The sequence below is a fragment of the Mytilus trossulus genome, unplaced genomic scaffold (assembly GCF_036588685.1).
Source record: "Mytilus trossulus isolate FHL-02 unplaced genomic scaffold, PNRI_Mtr1.1.1.hap1 h1tg000244l__unscaffolded, whole genome shotgun sequence".
Taxonomy (NCBI): Eukaryota; Metazoa; Mollusca; class Bivalvia; order Mytilida; family Mytilidae; genus Mytilus; species Mytilus trossulus.
Genome location: NW_026963317.1, coordinates 3112524 through 3128734, shown reverse-complemented (window position 1 = coordinate 3128734; position 16211 = coordinate 3112524). Strand labels below are relative to the sequence as shown.

At 31.5% G+C, this 16211-nt stretch overlaps 1 protein-coding gene across 1 annotated transcript; it reads left to right on the top strand.

Moving 5' to 3' along the window:
- The first annotated feature begins 1421 nt into the window (after positions 1-1421).
- LOC134701538 (uncharacterized) lies at positions 1422-15350 on the top strand. The gene is made up of 12 exons (XM_063562688.1): positions 1422-2682; positions 4081-4168; positions 4648-4820; positions 5195-5293; positions 6113-6185; positions 6646-6702; positions 8101-8208; positions 8964-9434; positions 10462-10700; positions 11220-11309; positions 12153-12301; positions 14970-15350. The coding sequence occupies exons 1-12, from the start codon at positions 1717-1719 to the stop codon at positions 15157-15159; spliced, it is 2703 nt and encodes a 900-aa protein (XP_063418758.1). The 5' UTR covers positions 1422-1716; the 3' UTR covers positions 15160-15350.
- Positions 15351-16211: the final 861 nt, after the last annotated feature.

The window sequence follows — 16211 nt, the reverse complement described above, 5'->3', positions numbered from 1 at the left end:
CTTTTAATTTTATAAAATTAAAATTTGTCTGTGAAATTTGAATCGTTTTGACATTTTTCATTTTGATATCGTTTTTGAAAAAACATGTCTTCTGATATCTAACATTTTATAAATCTTCAGCATAAGCTGTGATCTATTATTATCTGTCTTTCGAAATAGTATTCATATATAATGGTTTAAATTGATACATTCATACTTGTTTTTGTGCTTTTTTTTTTTACAAATGTCTAATATCTGAATTTGCAAAAAAAAAATCAATGTGCATAACTTATTTCATCGACACAAAGTTGTCTCATGCCATTACAATTTCTATATGTTTTCCCCGGGCACTTTTTCCTTCACCCAGGCGCTTTTTCTTTTCCCCGGGCGCTTTTTTGTAGGACTTGGATCTTATATAGTTCAGAGGGTCATTCATTAGCTTTCAACAATAGCCATAAATGTCACTTGTGACGGTTTATAGAGTAGTCTAGCTATTACGTCGGCAGAATACATGTACGATAAATGTCTGGAAGATACATGTACTTTTACTTGAAGTTGTATTAATTATGTTACTAGTAGATTGGAATACACATTGTGTAACAAATATCAGTTAAAAAAAGGCTTACTTCATCAGATGGACACAATTAAAAATACATCTTACAAATACATGATGTGACGGGAACTTGTACATCACAACAACAAAATGACACTGAATACAGATGTGAGAGTACTCACAGCAACTGACAGCTAGTTCAAAGCCAAAAACAACTAATAAGAAAAAGCATGCATCCGTAAAGTCTTAATTGTCAATCGGTACACATCCAACATCCATGATGGATTTTAGTATAAAGGTGTCATATTAAACAGTCAGACAAAAACATGATTTTGTGCAGTGCCAAGACACAGGATTTGATAGATTGTAGATCCATGTCTGGATGAGTTTAAGAACCGTTTTCTATATACACGACAAATAAAAACTAAATTGAATGATGTAATTCCTTTCTGAGATATGTGTACAACATTTGACTTATTTCCTAAAATGAATTGAAATCAGAAACTTCTTATCATGGTATTAGAAATCTAAACAAAACTTTATAACATTTTGATTTAGCTGGCAGTCAAAAAAAGACACTTTTACTTTGAATAGCATCATATCTTAATATTAGATGATTATTATGGTAACTATCATGGCCATGAAAAAGGAAGGAATATTTAAAAAAAAACAGCTGGATCTTTCTATTCTTTTTTGTATAAAAAGTCCCTATTAAAGTAGAAAAAATACAAGTAACGAGATGGCACTGGAATTGAAAGAACGTTGCTGCTATTTACAGATTATTATTGGTCATTACTGTATATGAATATTTACATTCATAATATGGTCTGTAGTGATATTTCTTTTGAGAACTAAAAATGAAAGTACATTATCTCCCCTTTGACAATTTCCGTTTAAGTTTTAGTTTCCAAGAGTCCAAACAAGCCTTTTGACATTATACTGAAGTGAAAGTCGTGTGTATTTTATATATTACTCTAGGCGAGGTTTTCGTTAATAACATTTTCAGTCAGATTTAACAAAGTATAAAATAGTAATTCCAAAAGGAAATTACAGATTTGATCCCGATTGAAAGTAAAGTGAAAGTGAAAGTTGCATTTATGGAAGTTCCATTTGCATGTGAAATTTTTTGAAAAGTCACGACGTGGCGTACAAGATATTTTCAGAGATTAGCATTTTCTTTTGTCATGGATCAACCAACTGGACAAAGAGCGTATGAGCACCAAGATGGTGGTTCTTCGAGAGGACGTGGCGACAGAAATCAGAGAGGTGGAGGTAGAGGAAGAGGATATGATGGAGGTGGTAGTAGAGGATATGATAGAGGTGGTAACAGACCATACAACAGAGGTAATAATAGATCAGGTAATCAACCGAATAACAGAGACAATTACAGACAGGACAACAGACAGTTTAACCGAGAAGAGAGACCACAAAGTGGCGGATTTGGTAAACCCTCTTACCACAAGGGACCAAATGTACAACACCAGGAAGATATGGAACAAGGTCAAAACAATTTCAACGATAGGGCTAGACCTATAGACAAGAATCATGAAGATCATGTGAGAGATACTAGCCCAGACAGACAAGACAGATCACGGCCAACAAACAAAAATGATGAGGATCATACCAGGGATCCAAGTCCAGATAGAAGCTTACCTGAACACTGTATACAGGAGAATCAAGGTTCGTCTTCTGATGCTTCAACCCAAAACCAGTCACAGCAAGTCCAAAATACTGGGGCATCAGGTTCCCAGGGAAGGAACATAAACCAACAAGATTTTGATAGTCAAAATATGGAATGGAATGCACAACAAGGCCAAGGAAAAGAATTCTACAATCAAAACCAACATGGACAAGATTACAGACGTCAACACAGCAATAGAGGTAGAGGTCAACAACATAATGAAAATTGGGAGGACACACAGGGACAGGGTCAGGTCAGGGATCATCGGAATCAGCAGTATAATAGAAACCGTGATAATCATCAAAATTATGACAGACAGTACCAGAAGTATGATGAAAGACGAGAGGGTCATGGTAGAGATCAAAGAAATCAAGAATATTCTGACAACAAAGATGGGTACCAGCAAGGTCAGGGAATCAATAGAAGAGTCTATCAACAAAATAATGACAGGAGACAGCAAAGATCATGGGTAATATTTTGTTTTAGGTTCTAAAATCATACTCTTTCTTCCACATGCTTCAATCATGCCAGTAAATATTTCATACACCCTATGATACTGTCATCAAGAATTTAGATAATTACAAGGTCAAGTTTTCTAAACTCATGTTGGATAAGTAAACGAGACAGCACAACTTAGTATTTAGAAAGGAAGATAGGTGTCCACCAAGAAATAAAAGTACTAGATGGACTAGGAGGCAAACAACTACAAATTAAGTTGCAGCATAGAAAAAGTTTGCCAAAATTACAAATCTTGAGGCAAACAAAACTATCATCAGTTTTGAACTAGCACACACTTGACTTGCTCAAAGTTTTATCTTAATACTGATAACGAGTTCACCTCATCACATCTAACAATGCTCCCAGGTTTGTGTTCTCTCTAAAACAGTTAATAAAATAAGATCGCTTACTTTGGTTGAGTATTATATTATATATTAAAATCATAACATGTCATACAGCAATATATTCATGACTAGGAAATGTGTCTCTTACAGATCTAATCAGTAGAAAAAGTGAACAAACATTTTTTATCTTTTAATTGTCAATACTGTGAGAGTACTTAAGTTCATGGGTATCAATTTTTTGTGGTTTCAGCAATATTTACATGTTCCTGGGTTTATAAATTCGTTGATTTAAGTTATCTAGAAAGAAGGAAAAAATGAAAAATTGAAGTGTTTAGAAACGACAGTTACACTTACATGTAGTCTGGATTGAAGGAAATTGCTTAGTAAACAATGACCCGTATAAATCGTAGTGACAACACTAATTAACACAAGATAAAGTGATCAACAGACCATCAAATGTGTTTATTAGGCCATAAACATGTCACCTAAAGAATATAGTAACATAAACAATGCTATACATGTATCTTGAATTGTAAAATAATTCTTAACAAAATCAAGCCCAGCATGAAATTTTCATTTCCCATATGTACGAGAACTATGAGGATATAAAATGAACACTTTATCATACTACTATATCAGTACCGGAAATCTGACTTTCATTGATCAAAAATATTTATTATGAGAATTAAAATATCAAAAGTTGTACAGTTTAGGTTATTTAAGATTAAATGGATATAATCCTGCATGCAGCTGTAGTTCATAGTGCATTTGCCCTGTGACTACTATTATAGTATTCTCAGATTTGGCATTATTCAATATATTCTATAGATCATAACAGTAGTCAAACCTACATTGGTATCTTTCCATGATGTCTTGATTTGGACAATGGTTGTTTTATTTCGTTGGACACTTAAATTCGCGGATAATGTCATCCATGAAAACCACAAAAAATTGGTACCCCATGAAATAAAGTACTTTCACAGTATTACAACATAATTATAGTTTATTTTACATAATTATTATAGGGAGAAAAATCAGACTTCCAGCTATCAAAAGCACTGTCATTTATACTGAGACATGGTGCAGAAAAACAGGGATATAAAATGATGCCAGGTAGGTGTATAGTTCACTTATGATTAAAACCTATGTAATTTTGTAAAATGTTAATAGTCCATAAAATAAAGTTTTACTTTTATTGTCATTTATAATATTTTGGATTTTGAACATTTTGGATCAATTGCTTGAAATCTAAAAAAAAAGAGACAAATCTTTACAACAGCCAAAATGACACAGAAATGAACAACTATAAGTTCCTCAACTCACGGCATTCAACAATGAGCAAGCCTATACTGCATAGTCAGCTATTTGTGTGATGGCCCCAATTCTTACATATAATATCTGTAAAATAATAACAAATTCAAAAATTCTTCCGTAAGTTACATAGAACTACATGCAATGTGAAATATTATTCTAGCTGTGAATATTATTATGGTTTGATTGATTGGGTTTTGTTGCTTGAAGCCACTATAATAAAATAAAATGCTGCACTTACATTTGACTTAAAACTGACAGTCATTTAATTTGTTTTCAAGGTGGTTTTCTGTATGTTGACGAAATTCTTAAAAAGCAAAACAATCTACGGGATTATAACCTTGAAGATGTGAAAAGAATTGTTGAAACAAATGACAAAAAGAGATTTCATATGGAGCCAGATAAAGAAACAGGAAAAATGAAAATCCGAGCAAACCAAGGACACAGTATTGAAGTAAGTAATAATCAAACTATGGACATTAAACCATAGAAGGTAATACTATTGAATTAAGCGAAAATAAACTAATTTGAATGGTAAAATCAAAAAGAGTTTGTTACCAGTAACTGCTTAAATGCTACCATTACTCAAAAACATTGTTAACAACAAATTTCCCCGAACCAAAATGGTGGGAACCCTGAAAACATTATTTTTCAATGACATCACATAACAATATTTTGATAATTTTTCTTGTACCTTCTATTGTTGCTGTTTAAAATGTCCTTTTACAAACCAAGACCCTGTTGGGTTAATTTGAGTATCCTGACAAAGCTTTCATAGAGTTTTTGGCAATTATTTAAGTTTATAAATGAATATTTGTATCTTTTCAGGTGCAGGATCTTGAATTAAAACCACTACTATCTGCCAAGGAAGTTTCTATGGTTATCCATGGAACTTATTATAATTCTTGGGAGAAGATAAAGAACACAGTAAGTAGTTTATTTAATTATTGTGTCTTTGCTTCCAAAAAGTTTTATGTTTTTAGTATAACAGAAAATAAATGGTCTAACACCATCTGACCTAAATACATATACAAATACTGTGGATTCATTTATTTTCGTGGGTACCTATTTTCGTGGCTCGGAGAAAACTTACATATTAGTGGATATTTAATTTCGTGGTTTTGGCAAAGTCTACACTCATTCCTTTAGAAAATTTGTAATTCGTTAAACATTTGAATTCCACGAAATCCACGAAAATTGGTATCCAACGAACAATAATGAATCCACAGTACCAACTTTCCACTCTGTTTTTGTATCTCATCAGCATCAGTCCAACACAAGTGAAATTATTTGACTGAAATGACAAGGTTAGAATATCTTCATTTCTAATAACCAGTACTCAACGATTTTGTTTTCTTATTTCAAAGTTTTGAGCTTTGCCATTGGTTCTTGTACTGTAGTAACCATTATTTCATATTATCTATATGTCAATTAAGGAATACCATTACTGTATTTAAGAGCTGCAACCACCAATCAGGGTTTTGATGGTTGCAAATATCCATTTGCTGGCTCAGCTCTGAGTCCCCTGTAAAACTGCATTTGTGACCGTCAAATCCCCGATTGATGGTTGCAATTCTTCAAATTCAGTACTGTTATTCCTAATGCAGTACTCTTAAAATGTCAAAAATTAAATGTTTCATATAACATATGACAGACAGTACTTTATTTGTAATTTCAATTGCAATTTCTATATGTATGTATCATACACACTGAACAAATAAATGAAAGTTGATTTAAATTTTTTAGGGCTTAAGTCGAATGAATAGAAACCATATCCACTTTGCTGCAGGAGAACCAGGAGAAAATGGAGTCATCAGTGGTAAGTCTTTGCTGAGGCAGATTGTGGAAAGGGGCCCACAGTGCTAGCCCTCCCCCTTTCGTGGAAGTTTTTTTTTTTTATTGATTACTGAATAATTACTGATAAAAAAATTTCTGAGAAAAAATGGTTGATAATTTAGGGAATCACTAAACCATCTGTTAAAGTTATCCCATGGTCTAAAATCTTAATCTATGCTTCTTTCCTTAAACTGATAACTAGGTCTATCTTCTTTCAGGTTAAAGTTTTTGGTCAAGGTAGTTTTTGAAGTACATCAACTTAAAACTTAGTACATATATTCCCTATGATATAATCTTTTGAATTTTAATGCTAAATAAGAGTTGACCCAAATTTCATAGTCCACTGAACATAGAAATTGAAAATGCAAGTCGGGTGTCCGTGTACATGTACTATGAACACATTCTTGTTTCTAATTATTTTACTAACCATATATTTTTTACAGGCATGAGACAATCCTGTGAAGTTATGATATTTATTAACCTAGAGACAGCTTTAAAAGGTAAGAGATCATCAAGAATTCCTACCGGATACTCAAATGTTTCTAGAAAATATTTAATATGGTACCTAACACTACAGGGAGATAACTCTATAAAATCAGCTAAAAGTTTTAATTACATTGTGTTGTTAATGGAATATTAAGCTTCTCAATGATCAAAATTAGTGTTTGTCAAACTGATATATTACCAGTGAAATTTTTCTGAAATATTTGTTGGTTTAAATTTTTTGAAATTTTTATATTTTTGTCAAAAGGTCAAATAAGTATTTTGTAAAAAAATTATAAAAATTAAACAAGCCAAACAAATTTTAGTCAAGGTGTTGGGTACCACCTTAATACTACTGTGGATTCACCAATATTCATTTGAGACCTATTTTTCCTTGATATAGGCATTGTAGGGAAACCACAAATTTAAATGTTCAAGTAATTACAAATGTTGTTAAGAAATGTATACAGACTTGAAATTAAATATCCACAAATATGCAAGTTTTCCTCAAACTATGAAAATTGGTACCCACAAATATTCTTCTGATATGTTTGTAATATTTGCCACTGGATGTTAAACATCACTTCATCGACATCATCATTGAATAGAACTCAAATTAATACAGTTGCATTACTATCAATTTGTCAACCACTTCAAGGCCCTGCTCCTTGTTTGTGATCCAGAAACTTTGAATTAATTATCAATGTTATGTAGCTGTCCGTCAGATTGTCTTTTTTCTGAATTTTCTATATATAATGAGACCATATTTCTGTCAACAGTTTATTATTTAAGGAATGACTGTAATAATTTTTCTGTCTATGAAGATATAACATAAAAAATGTGGTCACACTGAATAACGCGCATAGCGGGTTATTTAACAGTGTGCACTACATTTATTTATGTTATTTCAAATAGACAGAAAAAATATTACAGTCATTTCTTATAATTTAATTCTAAATTCCATTTTAAACTGTAGAAAACCATGAAAAAACATTGATGACGTCACGGTCACATGACTAAATTATGTCTATGGGCTCATAACAAAATGACGTCAGCCAATCAAAATTAAATTATTGAATGATCAGTTTGTAAATTTTACAATACATTTTACATTGACCATAGAATCACTTGTACAAATTTAGTATGCTGTCCTATTTAATGTTCACCCATGTTTCAATTTTAAATAATTTATTTTAAATACTGTGGAATCATTGATTTATTGGCTACAGATTTTTCGTGGATTTCGTGGTTACAGGTGAATGACAAATTTACTATAGACTTGTATGTAGACTGCATCAGAACCACGAAATTGAATATCCACGAACATGCAAGTGTTCCCTTATCTACAAAAAATTGGTACCCACGAAAATAAATGAATCCACAGTATGTTATATAGGACAATTTATTTATTTTAGATGGATTCAAGTTTTTCCGGTCAGCTAATAATGTTATACTTTGTGCTGGAAATGAAGATGGAGTTATTCCCCCAAAATACTTTGTAGAAGCTGTACAGAGGAACCCAAGTAAGTCATATTACTGTACAAAATGTACTTGAAAAAAAGAATTTTAAGGTGCAACGCAGTTTTTTCTAGGAAGGGGGAGAAGAATGCCACATAAGCAATGTATCAAGTAACTGAAAGCATTTGACAATCTTTTAAGGGTTTCAATTAAAAATCCAGTAATGTTTTTTCCATGCTTGTCCTGAAACAGAGAAAAACACTTACATGAAGCACACCTGAGTATAACATGCGGGGCCAAAGACATATAAAAAATGCAGCTTATTTAACTGTATAAACTAATGTCTATTCTATAGATATTAAAGACTTTTTGAAGGAATAGTATAAAAACTTGGTTTGGACAATTTTACAACAATTAAAAAATTACCTCCTGTCTCATTTCAAATATCTAATTACCATAATAAAATGTATTGAAATAATAGGCAACACTTTAATAATAGCCATGAAATATAATTTAACTAATAATGAATTGTAAGTATGCTTAAGTTACATGATAGAGAGAACAATGAAATTAAATCCATCACTGAAGTCTCTAAAATGAAGTATAGACAATTGAATAGATAAAAACACAATGCATTAAACTGTTGTACAATTGTATTTCAAGAAATGTGTACATACATATATATCAACAGACTACTAACCTGGCTAATCAGTGGAAGTTACAGGATACATCAAGAAAAGCTTGTTTCTTGAAGTAACAATGTAACATGCATGTTTGGTCTTTTTTCTCTATATATTTTTTCTATATTTTTTTTAATCAGGACAGAGATTACAGTTTGATGAGAATGTGAAAGTAGTAAAAGTACCTATTGGTGGTGCAAGTTTGGTACAGGATGGAAAAGGAAAGAAGAAGAAAAACAAGAAAAACAAAGGAGATAGAGAGAAAGAAGAAGGAACAGAAACACAGAAAAAGAAAGATAAGACAGAAATAGACGAGACTGCAGTGGAAGATACAGCACAAATGTTTAATGAAAAGATGGAAGTGGATTCACCAAGTGGATCTAAGGCTGTGGATGTGCCAAGGAAGTCTGAAGCTCAGAATGTTAAAGCAGCAAGTGGATCTGGAGCACTGGGTAAATTAAAAGATGATTATCCTAACACTCCTCCTAATAGCTGGGAGGATGATGACAAGTTTGAAGATGCTGTACAGCATCAGGAGGTACAGCATCAGGAACCGGATGAGGAATTTGTGGATGCTCATGGATCTGGTCCGGATGTTATTCTGGAATCTAGTAAGTATGCCATGACTTAATGACGTACTAAATTATAATCCTGGCACCTTTGATAACTATTTATGTAGATAAAAAGATATGACTAGTATTTGTATCATAATAATTCTATGTGCCCCATATTTGATTATCTTTTCCAGTCAATGTCAATGTCAATCAGTCTGTTTAAAAGTATAATGTCATCTTGAAACTAATTACACATATTCTTTATGATTTGCAGTTCTAAATAAACTTATGAAGATACATTTTAATAACTCCATAGTTTTTACATATATTCTATAATCCTTTACTTTCCAAATCAGCATAAATGGTTGAGCTCAATCACTTGTAAAAGGTGTAATACCACCAAATCATGGTACGTCACATCCGGTTGTAAACGCAAGTAGGTCTAAAACAATATTCCCTTGAATTTGACCGTTGTAGGTAATTAATCCTACATTTTATTGCAGTAAAACTATTTCTGTGTCATAAACATATGTCTTGGGTATTTCAAAACACCATTACTTTTTATTTGTGATTTCTATAGAAAATTTTGTAATCTTGAGGTTACATGGTGACTAAACCTTGTGCACAGATAGAATAAGGGGAGAAATTTGATTGGTTAACTTCCAATGATGGTTATTTTCTTATATGCAATGAAATGTTATGTGAAATTTTTTCTATAGAACTGGACAGGATAAAACTTTACTCATGCCAAGTCAATGAAGTTTTTCTTTATTTGAAACAAAGATAAATTCTGCACAATTTTTTGAAAAGTGCAAATTTAACAAAGACTAATAGGGGAAAATCAATGGTGGTATTACACCTAAAAATATCCAATATCACTACACAGAGATTTTTTGTTTACACACAACTTAGGATATTGGGGATATTGAAACATTTGAAATAGCCGTTGAATAAGGTTCTACATCTATATTGTTCTATTGAAACTACACATCGACAAGACGTGTCTGTATGCCAACAGTTTATTGATGCTATACATAATAAGATAAAGCTTTTCTTAATGTTTATATTTTGAACTTTATTTTAGGTGAAGAAATAATCACAATAAATGACCCTGATAATAGTATGAGTGCTGTAGATTATCTGATGGAGAAGGCTGTGGTGGCTGCCCATGTGGAACTGTCTGAAGATGGCTTAAAGAGAATTACATGTGTAACTGAAGATAAATCTTACATCTTTGAAGTGGAAAATAGTCCTTACTTAATGACTTCTGGCAAAGTGGCAGAATTTTTCAATTGGATCCCTGAACCAAAAGGTCCATTCAAAGTAAGGATTTAAAAAAGTTATCAGGGTTTAAATAAGTCAGCTATACTGTGTGATGCGTTTTCAGATTCATCACTCAACAACTTCCTGTTTGCCTAACACTTTTATCATTTTACACATGATAGCAAAGTTGAAAGTTTTCATCACATTTTTCTCAGGAACTGCAATACAAGGATTTATGAAATTTGATTTCAGAGTTAAATATAATTCAGCTTTACAGTATGATACATTTTCAGATTCATCACTCAACAACTTTTATGTTTACCGAAATATTTGGTTGGGGGTATCATCAGTGTCAGAGCAGAAGGCGGCAGTTTCACTTGTTAAAATATTCATTTTGAATTTTTCTAACTTTTCTTTTAATAAATGCACTTTGATTTTTTTAAGTAGACAAGTAGATACTATCTGGCATAATTTTTTTTTTTACAGATCAATAACTGTCACCGTTCATAGAATCATTTTGAGAAAAAATGTGTAAATAGTATTTAATTTAGTTATACTAACACCATCATTTTCTTTCAGGTATTTCATGGACTAGATTCAAAGACATGTGCTGTGTTTTTTGACAAATATGAAATTATTTTGGATGGAACTAAAATATATGATCTCAAGGTTTGTCCTCTCATTTCTTTTTCTGTAATCATATTCATTTTTCTAATGCAATCTATATGAAATAGTTTTGTTCATTGGTATAATGTGTCATCAAATCCATAATTGACACCTCTGGAGCCACCATATTGAATTGCTTGAATGCATTTATGTTCTATTATTAAGACATTCATAAAAATATAACAACACCAAGCTAGAAATCGTCTTTTCAATTGGATATTATCTGATATCTGAATTGTACAAGTCATGAAATATCATCCCTCATGAAAGTTTACATTTGAATGACATCATGTTTTGCAATGAAATATATGCTACAAAAAAAAAAGTTTCACAGGATTCAGCATTAACCAACAATTTCTTTTTGTGATGCAACAGTAATGTAGTCAAGTTGACTTCTTCCATGATTTGAACTTGACAGTCACATATATCCTTTCTGCATTGGAGACCTTGAAATTGACAATAAATGGTGGGAACTCCAACTACATTATTGCTATTCATTAACCACTGATCATCAATATGTTCAGAATGAACATGAAGCTTAATGGTTTACATTTTTGTCAGCTTCAATGATTGATTTACCTGACTGACTGATTTCATTTTCATTCCTTTATCTAGAAATTTAAGAAAAAAAATTCTTTTAAATTAGTTTGAGAGTTGATTTAGTATAACTGTTTTGAATTCAAGAAATAAAGTAACAAAGGTCATTCTTATATTAATTATGAAAATTTTGAGTGGCTGTCATTCACAAAGGCTGCATTTCTTTATTTATAATGTAGAAACACCTGTTGAAGATGCAAATTGATTTAGAATAAATAAAGTCTTTATATGCCTGGTAATTTTTTGCAGGTTGCCTATGATATATTGAAGGATGGAAGTTTTGGTGATATGGATAAATTAAAGAAGACTGGATTCATTCCTGACTGTGTCCCTGTTGACAAAGATAATGTGACTGCTGTTTGTTTACCCTACCTAAAGGCATATCAGTATTTCTCTAAGTAAGTGTATCCTTATTCTGTTTTCTGTTAAATCTGATAAATTTCTCATTCACAATTGTTTTAATTTTATGTTATGATCTCATTACAGCTCTTTTCATAATGCTAGCTAAACAAAGGTTTGATGGACTTTCTTGCTTTGATAGTATCAATTTTTGCTCAAGTATTGTAATTTAGATTGAAACTCTTGAAACAATTTAAAATGGCTGATTTAGACTTGCATATAAATTTTGTTTAAATTTGATGGGACATTATCAAATAATCAAATATACCTATACGCATGTTTAACTCTGCCTACATATGTTTTTTGCAGACGTCAATCTTATTAACAATGCTTGAGCAAACATTTATACAAAAGAAACATGCAAGTCCATCATACCTTTGTCTTACTAGCATTATGAAAAGAGCTGTAATGAGGTCATACTTTACTCATCTAGACTGAAGGGTCAAGTGCTTTTTTATTCATCACTATACGGTAATCTACCATTTACATTAAATCTGTCTGACGACTCCAATAGTTGTTGTGTCTTTACTTACAAAGGAATAGGTCCGGTAAGGACCGATTTTGCCCTCAAATTTCAGGTTCATCTTACGAAGGATTTTGACCACTTTTTAAACACTTAGGTGTCTATTTCATTTAAATCAATAAGTTTATGTGAAAGATTTTAACTGATTTTGTCATTTTAAATGACCCGATTCAAGCTCAAATATGAAAATCTACCAAATATGCCAAAAAATGTCACTTTTCAGATGGTTTTTGTTTAAAATGAAAGTGGCCGCATCCGTGTTCATCCTCAATCTTTATATATGTTATGTATTATCATAAAATACAAATTACATTTTAATATTAAGGATGAACACTAATGCGGCCACTTTCTTTTCACACGAAAATCGCCTAAAATTTAACAAAAATGCTAGAATTGTGAAGATTTCTGTAATTTAGCCTGACTTAATGGTGCTAGTACCTGATATATGTGCATTGCATTGTCAAAAACAGACCATTTTTATGTAGCAGGACCATTCTACTGTACAATAAATATTTAAAAGTTTACATTTTATCAATTTTGTAAAACTGCTATATTTTGGGGCCAAAAAGGGGTCTTACTGGACCTACTCCTTTTACCACTTTTTTTTCATTTTTTGCCTATTATATTGAAATTTATTATTATAGATAGAGAGAAACGTTAAATTGCAAAAATGATCAGATTACAAATAAGTAAATGGATTAAAATTGTATGTTTACTCATTTTTAGAGTTATTGCCCTTTGCTGATGATTTGTACAATTTTTTGGTGTTGTCTTATTTCTTAAAACTTATAAGAGATAGAAAGAAACTAAAAGTGATGACCAAGAAAAGATCTGCAATGAAGATAAAATGGTTGAAATTGTCCAATGACTCTTTGTTGGAGTTATTGCCCTTTCATAACCATTTTCACCATTTTTTGCATTTTGCTATATATGCTAACAATTATAATATAGATAGATAGAAACTTTTAAAAATAAACAAAAATGATAAGAATTACAAGACCTTCTAACCAGTCAATTTTTGCCAAATAGTTAGTAGACTATTTAAGGAATAACAGTACTGTAGTTGAAGAGTTGCCACTGTCAATTGTAGATTTGACGGTCACAAATGCAGTTTTACTGGCGACGCGTAGTGGAGACAGTAAAATGGAGATTTGCGACCCTCAAATCAAAATTGATGGTGGCAAGTCTTCAACTACAGTACTGTTATTCCGATTCTAATGCATAACAAAAAGAAACAAGAATGTGTCCACAGTACACGGATGACCCACTCGAACTATCATTTCTATGTTTACTAGACCGTGAAATTGGGATAAATTCTCTAATTTGGCATTAAAATTAGAATGATCTTATCAAAGGGAACATGTATACTAAGTTTCAAGTTGATTGGACTTCAACTTCATCAAAAACTACCTTGACCAAAAACTTTAACCTGAAGTGTAACAGACGGACGAACGGACGCACAGACCAGAAAACAAAATGCCCCTTTACTATTGTAGGTGGGGCATAAAAATACGATAAAACTTGAAAAAAATGTCTAAATTTGACAAAAAGAAAAAAATCAGCTAAACTTCATGTATGATTTTGGCACAAAGACCTGCATGGCTAAACGTGACGTCATACAAATGAAAACTTACAAACTGGGGGTTATTATGTTACCTGTACGCTTCCAATTCTGATAAAATTACATTAAAAAGGCTAATTCGAGGTAGGTGTTGTTTTATTTTCGATTATATAGTAGTAATCGAACATTTGTTGATTCAATCAATTCAAAATGGCGGGTCCCTGCTTAGTTATGCCTGGTCAACTGTAGATTTGACGGTAACTTTGAGCCAATGAAAAAAAATTGCATTAGAATACTCTTTATAGGAGTTTTTGTCCATTTATTAGGAAATTTTGTTTACTCTCTTTTGTTATTGGAACAAAAGCTAAAAATATAGAGCTACACTAAACAGACTTCCATGATCAGCAATATGAAATTTTTGTCATTGATTCTTTTCTTGTCTACAATGTCTGAGAGTGTCCTTTGTTGATGAGCATATAGACAAAGTTGAGCAACACAGGCTCTTTAGAGCCTTCAATTGATATTTGCACAATCTCCTTTTATTCAAAAACCATAAAACATTGATTTATATTTATATTTTCAGTGAAGTGAGTAAGGAATTGAAAGATTACAAGAAACTACTGTTTCAAATGGTCAAGGCTGACATTGATACTGGCAAGATGAAAAAACTAAAAGATAAAATAAAGAAAGATTTGAAAGTTGCCCATCAAGCAGCAATCACTGCCCAAGAACCAAAAAAATCAAAGACAAAGAAGCACAAAGGGGGTCACTGATTACCAGACAATTTAGGCAAACAAACAGAGAAAGATTTAGGATTAATTATTTACTGTGAATACAATAAAAATGTGTACATATACTATTTTTTTATTATTTTTTTGGTTATTGGACAAACATGTGAAATTAGTGCCAATTTATAAAATGTTACAAAATGCAAATATAGAGTTCCAACTAATGCAATGCTAGTCGCACAGCTTTTCTTGTAGTAATAAATGCATCATAAATTGTTGAATTTACAAATATTTGTTGCTGTTTTCTTTTTGTTTTGACAATATAGTGCTGTAACTTATGCTTTTACATAAAAAAAATTATTTAGAAATTGTTTTACATAGTGCTAACATGTAAATTCACAAGGCTTACATTAAAGAAAAGTGCTGTAAATATCGTGCTGACGGGAAATTTCATGCTGCTAATACATGAAAAACTGATCCACACTACTTCTAATTGGAAGTTTAGGAAAGTGATACTTATGCGTCATGGATTCATATCTTAACAAGTATTTTTTTCTTTTATTTATTGATTTGTTCCCATAACAGAGGCTTGGGTCTAAAATTTATTAAAAAAATAATAACTTTGTGAAATAAGTGTTAATGCTGTCTATTTTCATACAACAGTGCTATTTTATATTTAAAATGTTACATTTTAATATATTTCAATGCCATTATATGCTTGTAAATTGAGATCTCTGAAATCCTACGATGGAATCTTCACCCATCAAATATTAAAATATACCTGTAACCTGTAAATAGTCATTGTGATATCATAGAATGCATATCTGTCTTTTTAGTCTCAGTTTTCTTGAAAGCAATGTTCAAGATCCATGTACAATTTAAAAATGTTTATGTACCACATTTATAACAACTAGTAATTTCTATGGTGTTATACGATTGTTATATGCTTTGAATAAAGAGCATAAAGCTATGATTTGGATGGATGTTAAATAAAAGTTAAATGCTTAGAAAAGAATTGATTAAAATGTGCAATGCTAAGGGACTTGAGTGGTATTCTGTATTTTCAACTTTTTGTTTAACACATACATTTGGCAGCT